Below are 21,896 nucleotides of genomic sequence, written 5' to 3'. Positions count from 1 at the left end.
CCACCACCATAACCAGCACTATCTCTACCAGAGGTGTGGACTCGAGTCATGTGACTTGGACTCGAGTCAGACTCGAGTCATGAATTTGATGACTTGCGACTCGACTTGGACTTGCATAACAATGACTTTGTCCCACCTATGAGATGTGGACTCGAGTCATGTGACTTGGACTCGAGTCAGACTCGAGTCATGAATTTGATGACTTGCGACTCGACTTGGACTTGCATAACAATGACTTTGTCCCACCTCTGGCTATAACCACCACCACTACTATGTTACTATCTATAACCATGATTCACCAGCGCTGCGCCACGAACCTGTCCACCCGAGTTCGATTCCGACTCACGGCCAACGCCGGCGACGATTCCCTGAACCGGTCCTGGGCCTCCCCAAGGTCGACTCGGCCTCAAATGAGTTCCCGGTGCGGTGTGTGGTAAACATCGCCACTGGGGAGACAAAGGCGGCCGGGCGTGCTGCTGGCCACCCACCCCCTCGTGTGCCGTTTCCCGGCCTACTCGCTAACAGCACTTGCCCCGCCATTCCGGCGAAGGCTATACGGGGGATCTTTGTCTTTGGTGGAGTGGGTCGGTGGTGGTGAAGCGGGTGGTGGTGGTGGAGCGAGTGGGTGGGTGGGGTGGTGGTGGTGGAGCGAGTGGGTGGGTGGTGGGGTGGTGGTGGAGCGAGTGGGTGGGTGGGGGGGTGGTGGTGGAGCGAGTGGGTGGGTGGTGGAGCGAGTGGGTGGTGGTGGTGGAGCGAGTGGGTGGGTGGTGGAGCGAGTGGGTGGTGGTGGTGGAGCGAGTGGGTAGTGGTGGTGGAGCGAGTGGGTGGGTGGTGGAGAGAGTGGGTAGTGGTGGAGCGAGTGGGTGGGTGGTGGTGGTGGAGCGAGTGGGTGGTGGTGGAGCGGGTGGGTGGTGGTGGAGTGGGTGGTGGTGGAGTGGGTGGTGGTGGTGGAGTGGGTGGTGGTGGAGTGGGTGGTGGTGGAGTGGGTGGATGGGTGGTGGTGGTGGAGTGGGTGGTGGTGGAGTGGGTGGTGGTGGAGTGGGTGGTGGAGTGGGTGGGTGGTGGAGTGGGTGAGTGGGTGGTGGTGGTGGAGTGGATGGTGGAATGGGTGGTGGTGGTGGTGGTGGTGAAGTGGGTGGTGGAGTGGGTGGGTGGTGGTGGTGGAGTGGGTGGTGGAGTGGGTGGGTGGTGGTGGATTGGGTGGTGGTGGTGGAGTGGGTGGTGGAGTGGGTGGTGGTGGTGGAGTGGGTGGTGGTGGAGTGGGTGGTGGTGGAGTGGAGTGGGTGGTGGAGTGGGTGGTGGAGTGGGTGGTGGAGTGGGTGGTGGTGGAGGTGGAGTGGGTGGTGGAGGTGGAGTGGGTGGTGGTGGAGTGGGTGGTGGTGGTGGAGTGGGTGAGTGGGTGGTGGTAGTTGTGGTGGTGGAGTGGGTGGTGGTGGTGGAGTGGGTGGTGGTGGTGGAGTGGGTGGTGGTTGCAGTGGGTGGTGGTGGAGTGGGTGGTGGTGGAGTGGGTGGTGGTGGAGTGGGTGGTGGAGTGGGTGGGTGGTGGTGGAGTGGGTGGTGGTGGTGGAGTGGGTGGAGGTGGAGTGGGTGGTGGTGGTGGAGTGGGTGGTGGTGGAGTGGGTGGTGGTGGAGTGGGTGGTGGTGGAGTGGAGTGGGTGGTGGTGGAGTGGAGTGGGTGGTGGTGGGGTGGAGTGGGTGGTGGTGGGGTGGAGTGGGTGGTGGTGGTGGAGTGGGTGGTGGTTGTCGGCAGAGGGAGTAGCAGCAGCAGCAGGAGGAGGAGTCGTGGTTGATGTCTGAGGCTGCGTGCGGATCCATTTTCGCTCGGTTTGTCGTTCAGGCCCAAACACACACAGATATAACACACACACAGACACAGATATAAACACACACACAGATACAGATATAAACACACACACAGATACAGATATAAACACACACACAGATACAGATATAAACACACACACAGACAGATAAACACACAGACACACACACGCAGATATAAACACACAGACACAGATATAACACACACACAGATATAAACACACACACACAGACAGATAAACACACAGACACACACACAGATATAAACACACAGACACTCACACGCGTCCCGTGTGAGTGACCCGGCGTGTCCTGCCGGCTCGCTCACCTCGGGACCGGCGAAGCGAAACCCGCGGTCTCCCCTCCTCCTCCTCCACCTTCTTCGTCGTCTCTTGGCTTGTCACCCGGAGAGGGGGGCGGGCAACAACAACAACAACAGCAGCAACAACAACCCACACCCCCCCGCGAAGATGAGCGGCGTGCGAGCTACGGCCATTGGAGACATCGGTAGGAGGAGTCCGGGAAGAAGGAGAGAGAGAGAGACAGGGCGGCTGCTGCTGCTGTTGTTGTTGGAGGCTCTGCGTGGGCCTTGCTTGCCGTTGTTGATGCTGATTGTGATGTTGGTCGATGGTGGTGGTAGTGATGATGATGGTGGTGGTGATTGTGATGTTGGTCGATGATGGTGGTGGTGATGGTGGTTGGTGGTGATGATGATGGTGGTGGTGGTGGTGGTAGCGGTGGTGGTGGTGATTGTGATGTTGGTCGATGTTGGTGGTGGTGGTTGATGGTGGTGGTAGCGGTGGTGATGGTGATGATGATGGTGATGATGATGGTAGTGGTGATGATGGTGGTGGTGGTGATGGTAGTGGTAATGATGGTGGTGGTGATGATGGTGGTGATGGTGGTGGTGGTGATGATGATGGTGGTGGTGGTGATGGTGGTGGTGGTGATGATGGTGGTGGTGGTGATGGTGGTGGTGGTGATGGTGGTGGTGATGGTGATGATGATGGTGATGATGGTGGTGATGATGGTGGTGATGATGGTGATGGTGATGATGGTGGTGGTGGTTGATGGTGATGATGGTGATGATGGTTGTGGTGGTTGATGGTGATGATGATGGTGGTGGGTGATGGTGATGATGGTGATGATGATGGTGATGATGGTGGTGGTGGTTGATGGTGGTGATGATGATGGTGGTGGTGGTGATGATGGTGATGATGGTGGTGGTGGTGATGGTGGTGGTTGATGGTGATGGTGGTGATGATGGTGATGATGGTGGTGGTGGTTGATGGTGGTGGTGGTTGATGGTGGTGGTGGTTGATGGTGGTGGTGGTTGATGGTGGTGGTGGTTGATGGTGATGGTGGTGATGATGGTGATGATGGTGGTGGTGGTGATGGTGGTGTAGGGGAGCGGTGGTGCAGCGGTTAACCCGGCCGCCCGAGTTCGTGTCCCGTTCACATCCTGGGTTCCCCCCCCCCTAGCTCCACTCGGCCTCAAATGAGTTGGCTGTTTGCGACGTGTTAAACATCACCGCTTGGGGAGAGACAAAGGCGGCCGGGCGTGGTGCTCGCTAGCAGCACTTGCACCAGGCAGTCTGTTACAGGCTACACGGGGGGGGGGGGGGGTCTTTGTGTGTTTGATGATGGTGGTGGTGGTAATTTTCGATTTAAAGCTTTTGTGACTGCAGGGATTCATCTTCTTGGTTCTTTTGGTAAAGTCACGTAGAATGGAAATAAAAAAAATAATAAAAAGAAAACATAAAATAATACACTAATATAATAATATAGTGTTTTTATTTATTATTTTATTATTTCCATTCTACGTGACTTTACCGAAAGAGCCAAGAAGGTGGTGGTAATGTTGAACCGTAATCATCATCATCAGCAACGGTAACATTAGTAACATCACCTTCAGTTTCACCACGGTCAGCCGTCAATCGGCACCGATCTCACCATCACCGCTAGCATCACGAGGAGCAAAACCATCAGTCGCCAGCATGGACATCATCGTCACCCATTTCATTGTCACCAACAATCGAAATCGTCGGCATTTTGCATTATAATTATTTTAAATCGGCAGAGTGTAGTATTAACATCACCAGCCTTTGGATTTACTCACCAATTATTACAAATTTTATCACTCGTAAATCAATTCACCAATATCACCACCAATCATTTCATAATCACCATCTCCAATCACCGTCATCACCAATGTTCACGATCGATTTCATAATTTATAATGATAATAATTTCATCATTAATTTCACAGTCACCACACATCATCAGTGCCATCACCAAATATAACTGTGATCATCAGTCTCATAATCAAATATCAAAATTGTAATACAGTAATCATCATCATCATTGTGTCATCTGCTTGCCACTGTAAGCCTGAGCACGTGGTTCTGCCGCTGTTTACGCGGGGAGCTCACCACGCTGGTGATGTAAGAACCCCAGCACACGCTCAGCGGTACACGGCGACTTGAGCCAGTATAAATACCCTACAGTGTTCTGCCTCAGTACCCCATACAACCCCCGCCTCGCGTGTGTGTGTGTGGCAGCCTCTGGCACATAATGCCCAACTTTCCCTGCACGTGTGATGGCACGTAACGGTCCATTAGTACACGTGACGAGGTTTTCATCCAGCAGTGGATTGACCATGGCTGATGACCGGTACGTGTGATGCTAGGTACATCATGTCTATTAGTACACGTGATGAGCCTTTCATCCAGCAGTGGATTGACCATGGCTGATGACCAGTACACGTGATGCTCTGTACATCATGTCTATAATTAGATGTGACGAGCCTTTCATCCAGCAGTGGATTGACCATGGCTGATGATGATATGATGACCTCACGGGGGCTGCCCAAGCAGCAAGACGTACAACATCTCGCTGCTCATTCTGTGTCATCCCTTGCACTGCCCCTCTTTGAACTTCACCTCCCATCGCCTCTTTTTCCTTCCCCAGGTTCTTATCATAATCACCTCGTTCAATTACAATTTTCATTGTGCTGTTTGTTGCTGCTCCCTTGTGACGTTTCTAGGCCTTTTTGAGCCTGTGCTCAGCATCCGAGTTTTAATTTAAATATTACAACTGGAAATGTTGCCATTGGTAATCGATCGTATTCGCGGTTCAGTTTTAATTGTACAGCGATTCCATTGCAATCGTAATGGCAGCTAACGATGCTTGCCGTCACTAATCATTATATTTGACAACCGCACGTGGTAAGGAGATCCACGTGGATGGCGCAAGGAGGCGTCATCTTGCAAGTGGTGTCAACATGACCTCATCCACGCATGCCTCACCTCCCTCTTCCACCTTTCCTCCTCCCCCACGGTCCCCCACCTGTACCGCCAGGGGATTGGTGCTGCTGCTACTGCCGACGACGACGACGATGATGATGTCCCCGATTTGTCACCGATGACGGTGGCCCAAAGCCGGCTCGGTGACGAAACGCCGAATTGGGGTGGGAAGTGGTGTAATCGGCTATTTGCGAGCCGGTGATGTCGCCGGGGCGACGCGAGGATGCTTCTCTGTCAGCGGTGGTTGCGTTTGGGAAACGATAAAACCCGAAAGCCGCGAGATCCCGGAAAGGGCGGATTAAGATTAACGGCGGAGCAGAGATCGATGCGCTGAGCCCTCACGCCACCCTCCGGGAAGTCTTCATCGTTAAACTCGCGGTGCGCCGCTGTCTGCGGAGAGCACAGTGGGCACGAGTGGGGGACATCAGCAGAACTCCGTTCACCGTACCATCGCCATCAGCCATGGGTAAAATTAACAAAAAAATCGAGCAATTAAAAACTTGCCCGCTGTGTACAACTGCGGTCACGCAGAACAGAGGCCGTGGAATGTGTAACACAGATCGAAATTTAACACAGACTCAACGCCCCGATTCACAGATACGAAGGGCGAGACATAATCACAGCCGTGATGCACCACTCTGCTGCTGCTGACGCAATTATCTGGCTGATTAACCACCTTCAAGTAAAATCATAGCTGTTGCTCTACAGTCTACATCAACATCAGCCATGGTCAATCAGCTGCTGATGGAAGACCTCTCCAAGCCACTGCCGGCTCCTCCCACAATCCGATTCCCAAATAAATGAAATATATTTTTGTTAGCCCATCGATTTGTTTGGCTTTCCAGACCAATATAATCCAGCAGTATTAATTTTTAACAATAGGCGCTGAACAATATTGCCACTGAACAAATTATTCCGAAAAGCCTATGTATATAGGCCAATGAACAAAAAAATGTATACGTTAAAATGTGGAGACAGAACAGAGTTTTGGTGAAAGTCTCCATTGGTGTGCATATGGATAGGCTATCTGTGTTTGGCCATCGTAATGTGGAATGGACATGCTTTGGGTTCTAAATGGAGGTGAGCACCGCACCTCGTGCCCTTGTTGTGGTTTGGGACGGACGTTTGGGACACTTAACGATGTGAGAACTGGCGAGTTTGACATCTTAGACAGAAGGAGCGATGTCTCAATCTGCTCGTGTCTATTGCACGTTCTGCCCTGGCTCTACCCACCCGCTGTGTGCGAGAGGAATGGCCGAGACGCCCATCGCTCAACCATCATTTGTCGCGTTGTGTCCAGCCCCCTACAACTATTGCAAAACCAGTTGTATCAAATTTACTTGTATTTTAGAATTTAGAAGGAGGGGGGGGGAGTGGTGGCTATGCCCCCTCCCGCCCTCCTGACATCACTCGGCTGATTTGGGGACTGGCACGTCAACCAACCAACCAACCAGTATTTTGCAATTCAGATATATAAATCATTTGTGCCCACCTCTCTTGGCGAGGGAGAGTCGGTGCAGCCCTGCGATCGCTCGCTCAGGCCACTGCTGGTGGAAGCTTTCTCTGTGGGCTTCTCCGTCCACGCTGGCTGGGCCGTCTTGGAAGAAGATAAAGGAGAAACGGTCTTGTACAATACCGCGGTGGTGTCGGTCGTATGTGGATGGGCTGACTCGGCAACACGCTCGGACGGTGGTGGTGCAGTACGTTACGGGTATTGTCTGTCAAACCGTCAACTTAATCCATAAATAAGCCACATTTTCAGGATAGAATTTCCTGCAAAAGTATACCTGACGTACGGGGGGGGGGGGGGGGGTGTCAGGAATTCTGGCGTGTAACAGGATTTTAAAATGTTGACTGAGGTTGACAAATTTTCTTCATTGTCCTGGTTTAATAATACAAATTTCAACTGGTAACGCGCCGCTGTCCGCTCGCTCTCGTAGAGAGGACGACTCGAGAGGCGTGACAATGAGCCGCAGGCGGCGGTTGGGAGGGCAGCAGCAGCCAGGCCGTGACGCCGGCGTTTACCGATTGCCGCAGCTCCGCGATCCCCTATATATTAAGGTGTTTTCAGCCAATTCAGTGTTTACTTATGGGAGGAAACCATCTTGAGAAAACGCACGTATCTGAAGTGGCAACACTCTTATCCCATACAGATGGAACAGATGGGGTCAGCATTTTCCTGTACTGCCTTCTGCTGGAATAACACAGGCCATGTGCATAGCCACCATGATTGCCAACCGGCAGAGTTTAGATGCCTGCTTGGCGTGAAGCAATGCATCAGTTAATCTGTAAATATCGATTACATTCGTACAGAAGCTGTCAGCATGTGGAGCGGAACGTCGGACGTGGTGCCAAACAACAACAAGACGTGGCGGCACAACCCGAAAACACATCGCAGAGCCGTGCAGCGCAACCACAAAAACCTCCGCAGCAGCAGCAGCAGCAGTGTTTTGGTAACGCGGCTTGTAGAGTCAGGAAGTGTGACCACGTGGTTGACGACGACGACGACGATGATGATCACGACGATTTGATGGCGTTGGTGATTACCGAGTGGGGTTATTGGGTGTGGCACATAGCCCCCCCCCCGCACCGCACGGGAATATCCGCCGACTCGGCACGTTCTCCTTGAGTCGACGGCGACTCCGGTCGGAGGAAAGTGACGGCGTTGACTACGTTCGCCCAGCGGAGATCATCGCGTGACCGACTGTGACGAGACGAAATCAACGAAGTCGGAATGACGACGATGTGCCCAAGATAATTTGGTTGCATTATTAGGCACCGTGGTTCGGTCCACAAATGATAAATCGGCTCTCATCTTCATCCGACGTGGTCAATCCGGACGAAACGCGTCCCCATGCCGCTGCCGTCGCCGCCTGTCGCAATCCTGTGATGTAACCACGGTCCAACCGGCATCCGTGCTCCAGCTGATAATTGGCTACATGTGTCTATAGACGATAGGTGTCGAGTTCACCGATTGGCGGAGCTGATAATACCGATTGCAATAACGCTGGTGGACACCCCACGTGTGCAGGTCGCGTGTGATCTTGTGGCTCTTTGTCGGTGGCCCGTGGGGTCTGGAGGTTTGGACACCCCCCCACCCCCCCCCCCCATGATGATGATGACGATAGCCGGCCAGCAGGCTGAGTGGCAGAGCGAGCGGCCGGCAATCTGAAGACGTTGCGAGTTCACATCCTGGTTGGGGAGTTGACTGAGCCCGTCATCCCTCTGGGGTGGATAAAATACTGCTTTTGTGCAGAAGTAAGCGGCGGTTGTCCTATGGAGAGACGTGTCCCCCACCGTACCAATGTGGAAGTTTCACCACTGGCCGAGCCGGGCCGTAAACGGGAGATGGAGCACCGATGCCTCTGTGCTCGTTTGAGCAGCAGGAACTCAATTCGACGTTTACTTAGTTTTTGTACTTTACTCTGCACGTGCCGTTGTCTAGCCACTGCTGAACTTCTGGTCCACGTGTACCAGCCTGTTGATGTCAAAATGATTCACGATGGGGCGAGCGATATCGGTCGTGGTGTGGCTCGCGACATCGCCACGGCCGCACATCACCCCGACGAGCAGCGGGCTCGAGAAGTAACCCCCGATACGTTGATTTATTTCTCGTAACGACCGGACCACCGTCGTTCTAACGAGCGGTGCGGCGGGCGCGGCGCCAGCAGGCTTCTGGGCCGACCGGTCGCCGCTGCACGAGGCGGCGTCGCTGGGCCGCGCACTGCAGGTGAAGCGGCTGATCGAGACGGGCGCCTGCGTGAACCTCGTCACCGTGGACTCGGTGACTCCGCTGCACGAGGCCTGCCAGAACGGACACGCGCTCTGCACGCAGATGCTGCTCTCCGCTGGCGCGCAGGTACCTGGCGGAGGGAGCTGGGGGGTGGCACGTGGCATCATCTGAACAACGACGACCTCTGACCCGGCGAGCTGAGACGATTAAATCAATGTTTTCTGTGGTCGCCCATGTTCCCGAGCGCAGTGACCTCATGTCAGCCGTGACGATGACGATAAAGATGACCTCTCTCTTAACCCAGAACTCCGTCACTTCCTATTATCCTCTGATTTCTACTTGGTTGTTTTGCTCCAATTTCGTGTTGCTTCATTGCTGTAATTTATTGTCTTTTTGTGTTTTTAGGTGACCCGCCTAAAAACACCCTTGTCAATTATTCCGGTCTCCGGAGTTATTGCCTGGTTCCACAAAATAAACTCCACCCCCTACGTACCTCCCTCTATCCCCACCCCTCCCCCAGGTGGAGGCTCGTAACATTGACGGGAGCACCCCACTGTGCGAGGCGTGCGCCTCGGGGAGCCTGGAGTGCGTGCGGCTGCTGCTGCTGCACGGAGCGCGCGTCAACCTCTCCATCTTCACCGTGTCGCCACTCCACGAGGCCTGCCTCGGCGGTGCGCCACCACCGCCCCCGTGCCACCCCCAACGCCACCAGCGCCACCACCGCATTGCCAGCGCCTTGCCATCAACACCACGTACAGTAGAACCTCTGGTCACAAACGCTTCTGACCACGACCAAATCGGGTTACGACCAAAAAATTCACAAAAATTTTGGAATCTGGTCACGAACGCAAACTCGGGTGACGATCAAACACGGCCTCGGCCGATTTCCTCTTCCGCGCCATTTTTTTTGTAAGCGCCAAATTTCTTGTTGTTTGTTTACAACACAAAGCGTAACAGTTATATATATAACTTTTGTTATATTAAATTCCTAGTAAGATATTAATTTTGTGAGTGTAGTCATACCCCTCCCCCCTCATTCAAGCCGTAATTTAGAGAGCGAAAGCGCTGAGTACATAAATTGCTAGCATAAGAACCCGTTAATCTCTTCTCGCATCATTCATACGATGATGATGCGGTGAAGTAAACGTTCACACGATATTACGGTGAATGCTTCCAAAAACAATACTCTACCCAAATATTACTGTTAACTTACTTTCAATATAAACATGAATTGCTCATACGAATATTCTCTCTCTCTCAGAATCGACCGACTGATGTAGCAGACGAAACAATCATCTTGTTGAACGATTCTAAACCTTGACGCGGCAATGTTAGTTTTCTCTGTTGTTCAAGGTTTTCTCAGCGTTATTCAATGTTTTTATATTTAGTTTACTATTACACTGTGAATTCTATAGCATAATTAACTATTTTTGTGCTTAAAAATCTTTAAAAAACAATATTTATATACAGTTCGTAGGAGTCTGGAACGGATTAATCATATTTACATACAATCCAATGGGGAAATTAGGTTCGAGTCACTACCAAATCGGGTTGCGACCAAAGTTATGGAACGAATTATGGTCGTGACCAGAGGTTCTACTGTATATCTCTGTGTGTCTCCCTGCTTCTTCCCGTTTGTCCCCGCGTGTCCCCGCGTCTCCCCGTGTCTCCCCGTGTGTCCCCATGTCTCCCCGCGTGTCCCCGTTGTCCCCGCGTCTACCCGCGTGTCCCCGCGTCCCCCTGCGCATGCAGGCAGTGTGGAGTGTGTGCAGCTGCTGATCGCTGCAGGCGCGCACCTGGAGGCGCACGACTGCCACCTGGGCACCCCGCTGCATGTCGCCACCTACAAGCAGCACCAGACGTGCGTGCGGGCGTTGCTCGACGCCGGTGAGTGCTGCCGGCGCCGCCACCATCACCGCGATCACTCGCCACACGCACTCGCTGCCATCGCTCACCACCATCGCTCGCAACCATTACCACCATCACCGTGATTGTTCACCACGATCACCGAGATCGCTCACGCCACACACGCACCACGATTGCTCGCCACAATCACAACAGTCACCACGATCTGCACCATGATCACCGGGTTCACTCGCCATAATATCACTGCGCTCGTCACGATCACAGTAATCTCCACACTCAGGCGTTGGCTTGTGACCTGCCCCCCCTCCCCCGGCACCGCCCCCCCCACACGCAGGAGCGAACGTGAACGCGGCGAAGCTGCACGAGACGGCGCTGCACCACGCGGCGCGCACGCACGACTCGGCGCTGCTCGAGTTGCTCGTTGAGTTCGGGGCGCGCGTCAACGCCCGTGACAACCGCGGCCGCCGGCCCAGCGACTACCTCCCCGCCGGGTCGCCGTGCTGGGCCCAGCTGGCGCGATACGAGAGTACGGGGCCACCGGCCCAGGCCATCGCCGCCCTCCCATCGCCGCCGTTGCAATCGCCGCTCCCCCATCGCTACCACCACCACTCTCCTTCCATCTTTATCACCGTCAACCGTCAACTCTTGCAGCACCTGCCTTGCTTCCGAATCGGCATACCATCGTCTCTTATGTGTTTCTCATGTTAAGGCCACAGCGTTTGTTGATAAATGTGCTGCATTTTTTTGCATTCGTACGCCATTGTGTACGTGGTGCGGTGTGTAAACATCACCACGGGCGAGACAAAGGCGGTCAGGCGTGGTGCTGGCCACACACCCCCTCGTGTGCTGTGCCGGCCTACATAGGTGCTCGATAACAACACTTGCCCCAAAAGCCTGTTTAGGCTTCGTGGGGTATCTTTGTATTTGTGCGTGTCCCGTGCGTGTGTGTACGTGCGTGTGTCCTGTGCGCTGTGCAGGACACCCCTCGCCGCTGCTGCAGCTGTGCCGCTTGGCTGTGCGCGGGTTCCTGGGTCCCCAGCGCCTGCACCAGCTGCCCCAGCTGCCGCTGCCTCGCCCGCTCAGGCAATTCCTCGCCTACTCCTAACCCACACGGGCCCGCCACTCACCACAGTCCCTCGCCACTCGCTCACCGCCGGGCCATCCACTCACAACCACCTACCTCCACCGCACCGACTTCTAACCCACGTGGCCCGCCACCTCGCCACTCGCTACCACAGGACCGAGATCCACTCACCATTACCACCACCTCACCTACCCCCTAACCCACGTGGTTCGCCACTCACCACCACCACCCCCTCACCACTCGCTCACCATGGGGGCACCCACTCACCGCCACCGTCTCCTCACTGGTTTGCTCACCGTGGATATCACAGATGCACTCACCGTCGCCTCACCAAGGAGCCCGCAGAATCACCCACACACCACCGAATCGATCGTCCTTCGCTCACCACCGATTCCTCACCGTGCTCGCTTTACCGCGAGATTACAGAACCACTCGCTCCCCAATGGCCACGCCGCCCTCGCTCACCATGCAGCTCACAGAACCACAGAACATGCTCACTGTGAGGAAACGGTGGTCGCCTGCGCTGGTCAGCTGTGTCCAGCCGAGGGATGGCGCAACATGGTGGTGGGGGGGGGTCGAAACGGTAGGGGGCACCGGATCTGTAGCGGTGGTGTCTGTAAGTCCTCGCAGCGATCAGTGGTCGCGATTCGATCTGATAATCCAATCTGTTTTCTCTTTATTACAGAAGTAAAATAAATATATACAGTAATATATCATGACAGGGATTGTTTAACGATCATCTTTATTGATTGATGCCGCGGAAACGACCAAAATTATTTGGAGACGGTACCGTGGTACGTTCATCGTCGCCATCATCGTCGTCGTAACGTTGCATTGCAACGCCGCGTATTCGATCGGCTGGGGACCCCAGGCGGGCGGATATGTGAATACGTGAACGGTCGGCTCTGTGGACGTCTGTAGAAAACGAGGGTTGCGCCGCGGTCTGTGCGCAAACGCTTGCACGCGGTGTGGGGGGGGGGGGGCGGTTGATTGGTCGCGTGACCGGCGGTCGGACACTTGGCGTCGTGCGGCATTTACGAGAGAGCCGAGACACTTCACGGCTCGAGGTGACGGCCGAAGCGCCGCCGCCGCCGACAGCGCGTCGGCCGATCCGTCCCAGCGCCGCCGATGGTGACATTGGCGGCGCGATAACGTGCCAACGTCGTGCCAACGTCGATGAATTTTGTTCATAGTTTACCCCTCCCCCCACCTGCCCTCACCGCCTCCACTGCCCACAACGCCCCCACCGTGCTCTAAATGGACACTGGGTGACACTGATCTCGGCTGCCAAGCCGGAGGAATTCCACATTCCTATGGTGGGGCCCTGTCAATCCATAGGAGCAATCGTTGTTTGTTTTTCTGCCGGCAGTGGTCATTGCTCTGTGTGTGCGATGTACGTGACCTCTGTGCTGTATATGTATACACTACACACACTACACACATACACAAAGATTCCCCGTATAGCCTTCAATAGGCTGTTGGGGCAAGTACTGTTAGCAGGAATCTATTAAGACCCTATCTAGGACACAAGGGGATAGGTGGCCAACAACACGCCCGGCCGCCTTTGTCTCTCCAGTGCTAATGGTTTTATACACCACACAAGGTACTGGGAAATTCCGGGACCGGCTCAGATATTCGCCATTGTTATTGGTCGTGAGCGGGAATCGAACTCGTGCCACCCGGTGCGTAGCGCAGTGTGCTGAGCACTGCACCACCGCTCCCCACCTCGCCACTAAAGTACACACGCCCGCAAAACACCTCAATGCTGGGAAAATGTACCTGCACATTCCTCAGTTGAAATCACGCAGCAGCAGCAGCAACATCGCCCCCTGCTGTGAAACGTGAGAAGGAGCCTCCTGAAAGAGAGTCGAGACTTTCGTGGGTAAACAGGTGGAATAATAAACACATTGTCCTGCGGAAGGAGCTGGTAGGAACGTTGGGTTGCTCGGTCAATGGTCAGGGTCAACGGCGGCGTGGTGTATTCCGCAAATATGCCCAACTGCGAGGGCGGGCACAAGCCGGCGTGAGTAGGTTAAACGTTGAGATTCTTAAGGGCACCACGGGGTGACCAGCCCCTCCCCACCCAGCCCCACCCCTCCCACTCCCCACCCAGCCCCACCATCCCCACCCAGCTCCTCCCCACCCTCCCCTCCCCACCCAGCTCCTCCCCACCCTCCCCACCCAGCCCCTCCCTCCCCACCCAGCCCCTCCCTGCACGACGGACACAATAATCCCCTGTGGGCTGGTGTAACCAGGAGGTTCCTACCAGTATAATAATAACAGTCGTAACAAGTATTGAGCTCCCGGTGTTCGTTTCTCAAGAGTTTTTGACCACCCCGTGAGGGCAGCGTTCAGGGTCAAACATTATTGGAAGAGATTTGGTCTAAAACTCCCGAGCAGGACCCTCTTGAAAGAGTGTCTTGAGACTCGGCCAGTTGGGATTCTGATTACACGTGCGAGCAATTGATCCACGTGTTTAAAAAAGAAAACAATGGGGGGGGGGGGGAGGTCGTCTGATTAGTGTGGTTTATTTATATACACGGTGGCTCAAAAGTCAGGGCACACAGAGTTATTATTTTTATTTCAGCAAATCACGTAGGGTTGTTTCATGTATTGTAACAGATGCTCAAACTGACTCCCATTAACATTAGTGTCCACGTGAATTGTCTTTTGAAATGAACTTAGCACTTTTTATAAGATTGCAGGTGTCATCTTTGACCTTTTCATCAATTGTTAATGTCAATTTCCGCTTCATTTTTAAACGCCATCTGAAAAGGAAGAACACAAACAGAATTAATAATGATAACGGATACAATAATAACGTAAAGAATAAACAATACATATGTTGTAATGCCAGTGTTAAAATAAATGAAATAAGCTCGGTGTCCTGACTTTTGGGCCACGCCGGAGTACACTACAATACATTTATAAAACACCTCACCATCGTCATCATCGAGCTGTATAGTGAAGATTATCATGAACAAAATGAATAATTGGCCTAAATATCCCATATTTTTGTCTCAGCATTAAAAATAAAAGTATTATTTTGCACATCCCATTGGCCGCACGGCCTTCTGTGAGTGCGTCTTAGCAGCAGCGTTGATTCAATAAGAGCGAATATCTGCACCGGTTTTCGACATGCAGTGTCTCATTAGCAGCAGAATCAGATGTGCGCGCTTGAAGCAATGCTGGTGAACTGCCAGATGTTTATAGGCAAAATGACCCTCGCTGTTCGATATGGGTCCCAGTGTGACGCAAAACGAGATGATGGACTACACGGTATTCAATAACACGTTCGGCTATAATCCTGTGGCTGTAAAATGGAAATAATATAATAGGCGACATTTCCGGCAATGGCCCTTCATAGCAGATGTGCACCACTGCCAACGTACGGTCACCGAACTGCAGTGGTACCGCGGAGATCGAACTTAATTCGTTCCAGAAGGCCATTCGAACACCGATTTGTTCGAACACCGAATTAAGTTTCCCCGTAAGAATTAATGTAAATGACATTAATTGGTTCCACGCACAAGAAATCTCTCATTATAAAGCATTTTTACACGAAGTTTACAGTAATTACATGCATAAAATTATACAAAAAAAACAATAAACATTGTGTATGGATTAACACCAAAAAACACTAAAATAAAATAAATTAACGAAAAGGTTAAGGAACGATGTTTTGCGGGTCTGCACTGGGTGAGAGCTCCGTGTTAACTGAGCCTCTCACACGGCAAAACCTTTATCTGGGCAAGCGTCACGCACGCTGGGCCATACGCGTCTCAGCCGTACAGGTTCTTTCAAGTCGAGATTGCCCGTTCGACCTCCGAATTTCGTTCGGTTTCCGGGGCAAAAAATGTTCGGAAATATCGTTTGAACACCGATTTGTTCGAGTTCTGGTGCGTTCAACCTCCGAGGTTCTACTGTACTTTATAATTAGTATTATTATATACCCGGAGTATCTTTCACGAGATTCAATCGACTGGTGATTGAATATTGCGAAAGTGTTCAGCTGTGGATCTTAGAGTGGCAGAAATTTCATGGACTTATCGCGTTGCATATTGAAATTTCCAGAAAAAACTGCCAATGTTGGTCTAACTTTGGCCCAACGTTGGTCTAACGCTGGCATGTGATTGGGCCAACGTTGGCATGTGATTGGGCCAACTTTGTCATGTGATTGGGCCAACTTGGGCCCAACGGTTCCACGTTTACTGGGTTAGTGGAAGACACGTTCGAGGATTTGAAAAATAAAATGTGAATTTCTGTATCATTGTTTAAACCCAATTCCTAATGTTCTGCTTCTTTCTTAAAGCGCATTTATTGGGAGGGGGGGAATGGCACAGATGTTAGTCATCACGTCCTGGCCTTGATTATCAATTAGGGTAATTTGTTTTTTTCGAGGTGGTATCACGTATCAATTTATAAGCTTGACAAACATTTTGCAATCAAATAAACAGCACTTTACGCTTATATGAATAATTACTCTTTCATAATTATTTTTTATTATTCACAGCGCTTTGTGGAGTTAATTGGATATCGACCTCTGGATAGCAAACTAGCAGAATCAACTCCTGGATGAAGGCCTCACCAATGCCATGTGCCGGTTATGGGGAGAGGGGGGAGTTGACCATACTTCACCACTCTGGTCCGCAGTGCGGCTTTGTGAAGAGGTGGAGGAGGGCCCCAGGATGGTTTGGATGATATCACTCGCCGCCACCGATTATAGCCGTGGCTAGAAATGGAACTCGGGTCGCCGGATTCATATCGCAGTGCGCTAACCGCTGCACCACCACTTCAACCCCACAGACAGCACATACTGTAGCAAAACAATTGGCGGCCCAGTAAGTGGTGGTGGACGGTGACACCGGGCTAGTGGTTACGCATTCGGCCACTCGTGGCAAGGGTTCATGGTTCGAATCCACCGGTCGCCCTGATTAATACTGCGGCTGTATTTACCGGATTAATAATATTACGCGCCGTCTGCTTCATTCACAGTGGACATTTAAAATCCAGTGACCTAATTCACAAGAGGAGGCCATCGCGTGCCGGTGTCATGGAACAAATTTTGTTAAAGTTTGAAAAAATAATACCACAAATTGCTCAATTGGGATTGCACACAGCAGCGATCCTTGCCCTCAGTGAGGCTTTCCTTGGTAGAGAAGCGACGTAATGTGAGGCTATTCTTGGTTAAATATTTAAAGTCTTAACGTGATACTGTCCTCCGTGCGGCTCATGTTGCTGGAGCAGCAGCGGCTGTGATTCTGCGTCGAGCTGGTTGATGAGCCGGGGTGAATCTGGCATGGAGTTGTGTCACACGTCCCATGGTCTCAGTTGTAGGTGGTGACCACAGTTGCCGCACACTGCTGGAGAGAGTTTATAATTCTCCACTTGTACAGCATCACCATCATGATGCGGCCGTCTGGAACGCTCTTCCTTCCGAGATTAGGAAGCCACCGGAGTTATGCACTTTCAAATCTAGATTGAAAACTCATTTATTAAGAACTACTTTTTGCGTATAGTTTGTTGTCTTTCCCCCGCATCTCCGATGAGCATGGTTAGCTAAGTACGGTGGGAAAGAAGTTATACATATATACACGAGGTGTCCGCATCTGCTGCTGCAATGGCTTGTGCAGTGGATGATGTGGTTCAGGGGTTGTGGCCCCATGAGCTTCGCAGCAGGCGTTGGGTCCCGGTGGGAGGCGGGATCCTCAGCGTCCGAGCGGGAGGAGGCGTCCGTTGTTTGTGGACGTCTTGTGGTGAACGCCGTTCAGTTCGGGCATTGGACACGCGGTGGCGGTGGCAGAGCCGTGCAGTGCCCGGCTCGCCGCGGCCGTGTGCGGAGTCGGCGTGTGTCCGGCTTCTGGGGCTCGCTCCGGATTCTCGTGACTTGCGTCAAAGGAATGTCGCGAAATATCCAGGTCATGTCCACACCGCCGCAGTGACATTTGTCGCTTAGGGGGGCGTGGCGATTGACCCGGAGCCCCCTCCCCCCGTTGTGTTTTGCCCTCACTGTGATTGGCTGCCGGTGACATTTTGGTTCACTTTAACGTTTTAATTTCAGCTTTAACGTTTTAAATTTTGATTTAAAGCTTTCGTGACTGCAGGGATTCATATTCTTGGTTATTTCGGTAAATTCACGTAGAATTTGATGATCATCATCACACCTGATGATGATTGCTTGTGTTGCAGTCGAAACGTCGTGAGAATTTTGTTTTATATTTGTATTATTTTATTGTTTCCCTTCTACGTGACTTTACTGAAAATACCAAGAATATTTAACGTTTTACTTTAAAGTGAATCAAGGTCACATTTAACGCGCTTAAGATTTCGTGACCACGCGTAATTTTTTTTCGCGTCAAATTGTCTGCCGCTTGAGAAAAACAAAAAACAAAAAATTATTGCGTCGTATACCCCTCCTCCACCCGACACAGGCCAATTGCCATGGGGGCAGGAACAAAAAGAGACGTGGCCCAATTACCGCGTGAGCAGCACCACCGTGGGGTGTGGGAGAGCAACTCACAGCACGTGGTGACATGTTGTGAGACTGCCCCCCCCCCCCCCCCGATAACACCACCGAGCTAGTCCATAATGAAGGTCTTTTTGGGGGGCTAGGTCACGTAAATGTATAAATGTGTCGTTAACGCCGCCACCACCCGACAGCGCCAATTAGCAAGGCGTGTCACATTCCTTGGGTCTTTCGGTAAAGTCACGTAGACAGGGGGTCAAAGAAAATAGCAATTAAGTATAACCAGTAAAAACAAAGTTTTTCACTATAAATCCTTTATATGCGTGGCGGCGAGAGTCCTCTCGTCCTCTGGCTTGAGATGGCTGCCACCTATGGGTCAGATGATTGTCGGCCAGTATTAAGCAATTGGTAATTAAATATTTAATTTGTTTTCCCTAAACAGTGTGACATTTTGGACATTTTTTTTCACGAACATTAATTGTCTCGCACAACGAGTCTGTGTGCAAAATGTCAGCTCGATTGGATCACGGGAAGTGGGTTAAAAAACGACCGAAAGATTTGCACGGTCGTAAGCAAGCAAGCACGCAAGCAAGCAAGCACGCAAGCAAGCAAGTGAACTTAATATAAAGGATTTTAAAAACTGAAACTACGACGTTTCGATCGCAACACAAGCGGTCGTCTTTTGTTATTTTCTTTGAACCTATCTGCATGACTTTACCGAAAGACCCAAGGAATATGAATCCCTGCAGTCACGAAAGCTTGAAGTCGAGATTTAAGGTTTGTCACGATAACAAAACGTGACAATTCGTTACTCGTACAGCACACCGCTGTGTTGCTAATTGTCCCTGTCGGGTGGTGGCGGATTTGACGACACGTTTATATTTACGCGATCTCACCCAAAAACAACCACTTTATTACGCTAAATATTGGGCGCAAAAGCCGCCTACTACTACTATTACGCGAGTTAAACGCACTATCGTAGCTGAGCCTGTTGGGCTACGCGGGGTCTAAGTTTCATGGGCCCGGTGTTGAACCCCAACGTCTGACAACGGCCTGCAAATGTTCGCTTTGTGATCGTCGGCAAAGGTGCAATGTTTTTGCTGTCTCGGCTTCACGTTGACGACCGATTGTCTTGTTTGCTAATAAACGCGACACGGAAAGGACGATCGTCTGCGTTGGAGCCTCTTGTACACGGGGAGACGGTGATGGAGCTGCTGCCATGGGTGGAAAAAACTCGATTTTTTTTCCAGCGGCAGGCATCGCGGTTTTTCTTTCATACAATTAAACCCGATTTCGGGGAATTAAAATCTGGTTTAATGAATACGAAACTCTGATCCAAGGCTTAGGCTGCTTCCTCGTCGGTGCTGCTATCGTACTCGGGGGGGGGGGGGGGGCCGTCGGGCACGGGGTCGTCGTAGAATGCGGCGGGCAGGTTGGTCGTGATGAACACGAGCTTCTCCTCCACAGTCGTGGGCGCCGCCAGTGAGTTCCTTCGCTTGGAATGGATGAAGCCCATCGTTGAGAAGTTTGGAAAGTGCTGTTCTGCAATTAGAACCATTTAAACCGGATTTCTCCCAATCTCAGATGATCGGGTTTAATACAGAAAGACAATTAAACGCGATTGTAAAAAACCCGACTGTGCCACCCTTGGCTGCTGCTGATGCTGTGTTGGCAGCGTTTTAACAAGCGACGCAGAGCCACGCGCGTCAAAAAAAACAAACACCTCGAAAGGAACACTCCCGATTTTGACTTAAAGCTTTCGTGACTGCAGGAATTCATATTCTTTGGTTCTTTCGGAAAAGTCACGTAGGTAGAAGAAATATAATACCACGAAATAAAGTGAATACAAATAAAAAAAATTACATCTTCTTGGTTCTTTCGGTAAAAAAAAGTCAAAATAAAACAATATTATTTTATTATGTTTATTTTTATTATTTTATTATTTCCATTCTACGTGACTTTACCGAAAGAACCAAGAAGATGAAGTCACGAAAGCTTTAAATCGAAAAAAAAAATGACAATAAAAACAAAAAAACACGACGTTTCGATAAACCCTTTCCTGATGACGACCGCTTGTGTTGCGATCGAAACGTGGATTTATATTATTTTTATTCTCTTTATTTTGTATTATTATTATTATTTCTCTCTCTACGTGACTTTACCGAAAGCACCAAAGAATACTCCCAATGTTTTTCGATGCAATGAGGCCCGCGGGCCACTGGCCTGCCCCTGGGTGGCCTCGCGCGGCCTCCCCACAATACACACATGGTGAGAACACCGCCCCATCATCACCACCATCATCACCACCATCATCATCATCATCCTCGTGCTATCAGAAACCCAACAATGGTTTCAAACGCGTGGCGGTGATCACACTGATGATGTCTTACCGGCGACAATTCCCACACCCCCTCTGAAAATGAGTGAAGAACACCTGAATACAGTAATGAGTATAGAATCATCGTTAGTGAGACGCATCCTCAAAGTGTGCCCGGTGTCAGTACAGTCATTCAACAATGTACATGGTCACACGCATGGACACGCACAGCTACCTGCTTATAAGACAACAACTCAAATGTTTTACTTTCAAATACTCATATTCTGGACAGTGCGCTAAGAGGTAACGATTCAGTCTGGCGCTTACCTGCCCGCCCGATCACTCGCTCGATCACTCGCTCACCCAGCCACTCACCCACACTCACCAACTCACTCACCCGCCCGCTCACTCACCCGCCCACTCACTCGCCCACTCACCCACCCGCTCACCAACTCACTTATCCGCCCACTCACTCGCCCACTCACCCACCCGCTCACCAACTCACTTATCCGTCCACTCACTCGCCCGCTCACTCACCCGCTCACTCGCCCACTCACTCACCCACTCACTCGCCCACTCACTCACCCGCTTACTCACCCGCCCACTCACTCACTCGCTCACCAACTCACTTATCCGCCCACTCGCTCACCAACTCACTTATCCGCCTACTCACTCGCCCACTCACTCACCCACTCACTCGCCCACTCACTCGCCCACTCACTCACCCGCTCACTCACCCGCTTACTCACCCGCTCACTCACCCGCCCACTCACTCGCCCACTCACCCGCTACTCACTCACCCACTCACTCACCCGCCCACTCACTCGCCCACTCACCCGCTACTCACTCACCCGCTCACTTACCCGCCCACTCACTCGCCCACTCACCCGCTACTCACTTACCCGCCTACTCACCCACTCACTCACCCGTCCACCAACTCACCCACTCACCACACAGAACCTCTCTCTGCTCCTCCACTCGCACTGCTCCACCCTGGAACTCCCTCCCATCATCACCGTTGTTTATTTTCTCCCACGCCCTGATAATAAATAACTTTGCTCAATTAAAGAAACGTGTCATGCCCTTGATCTGTTGCTGGCCGCTTGGCGTTGTCTCACCGTTTTGGGGGATGACGGGGGGGGGCTCACTGATTAAACAATTCAATTCCATTCTAGATTTGAAGCTTTCGTGACTGCAAGGGTCCATACTCTTTGGTTTTTTCGGTAAAGTCACGTACTTAAAAAAATGGAAAATAAATTAAATCACTATTTATTTAGCTTTTTTTTACCTACGTGACTTTACCG

At 51.6% G+C, this 21,896-nt stretch overlaps 1 protein-coding gene across 2 annotated transcripts; it reads left to right on the top strand.

Moving 5' to 3' along the window:
• Positions 1-1,745: 1,745 nt before the first annotated feature.
• ASB13 (ankyrin repeat and SOCS box containing 13) lies at positions 1,746-13,900 on the top strand. 2 transcript variants are annotated; one of them, XM_078609562.1, is made up of 6 exons: positions 1,746-2,328; positions 8,795-8,985; positions 9,380-9,530; positions 10,612-10,746; positions 11,060-11,251; positions 11,703-13,900. In XM_078609562.1, exons 1-6 carry the CDS (start codon positions 2,292-2,294, stop codon positions 11,828-11,830), a joined length of 834 nt encoding a protein of 277 aa, XP_078465688.1. In that variant the 5' UTR covers positions 1,746-2,291; the 3' UTR covers positions 11,831-13,900. The 2 variants fall into 2 exon arrangements, with proteins under 2 accessions (XP_078465688.1, XP_078465687.1); XM_078609561.1 differs by lacking the exon at positions 11,703-13,900 and having other exon boundaries at positions 11,060-11,525.
• Positions 13,901-21,896: the final 7,996 nt, after the last annotated feature.

The sequence above is a fragment of the Lampetra planeri genome, chromosome 32 (genome assembly GCF_965212315.1).
Source record: "Lampetra planeri chromosome 32, kcLamPlan1.2.h2, whole genome shotgun sequence".
Classification (NCBI taxonomy): Eukaryota; Metazoa; Chordata; class Hyperoartia; order Petromyzontiformes; family Petromyzontidae; genus Lampetra; species Lampetra planeri.
This window is presented reverse-complemented; position numbering and strand designations above follow the sequence as displayed.

What these genes read in the sequence shown, in the direction of transcription:
- ASB13 (XM_078609561.1), top strand. Translation starts at nt 2,292, where the DNA reads ATGAGCGGCGTGCGAGCTACGGCCATTGGAGACATCG. An exon ending in TACGGCCATTGGAGACATCG is followed by an intron (nt 2,329 to 8,794) that starts GTAGGAGGAGTC and finishes GCGCGGCGCCAG; the next exon opens with CAGGCTTCTGGGCCGACCGG. An exon ending in TGCTCTCCGCTGGCGCGCAG is followed by an intron (nt 8,986 to 9,379) that starts GTACCTGGCGGA and finishes CCCCTCCCCCAG; the next exon opens with GTGGAGGCTCGTAACATTGA.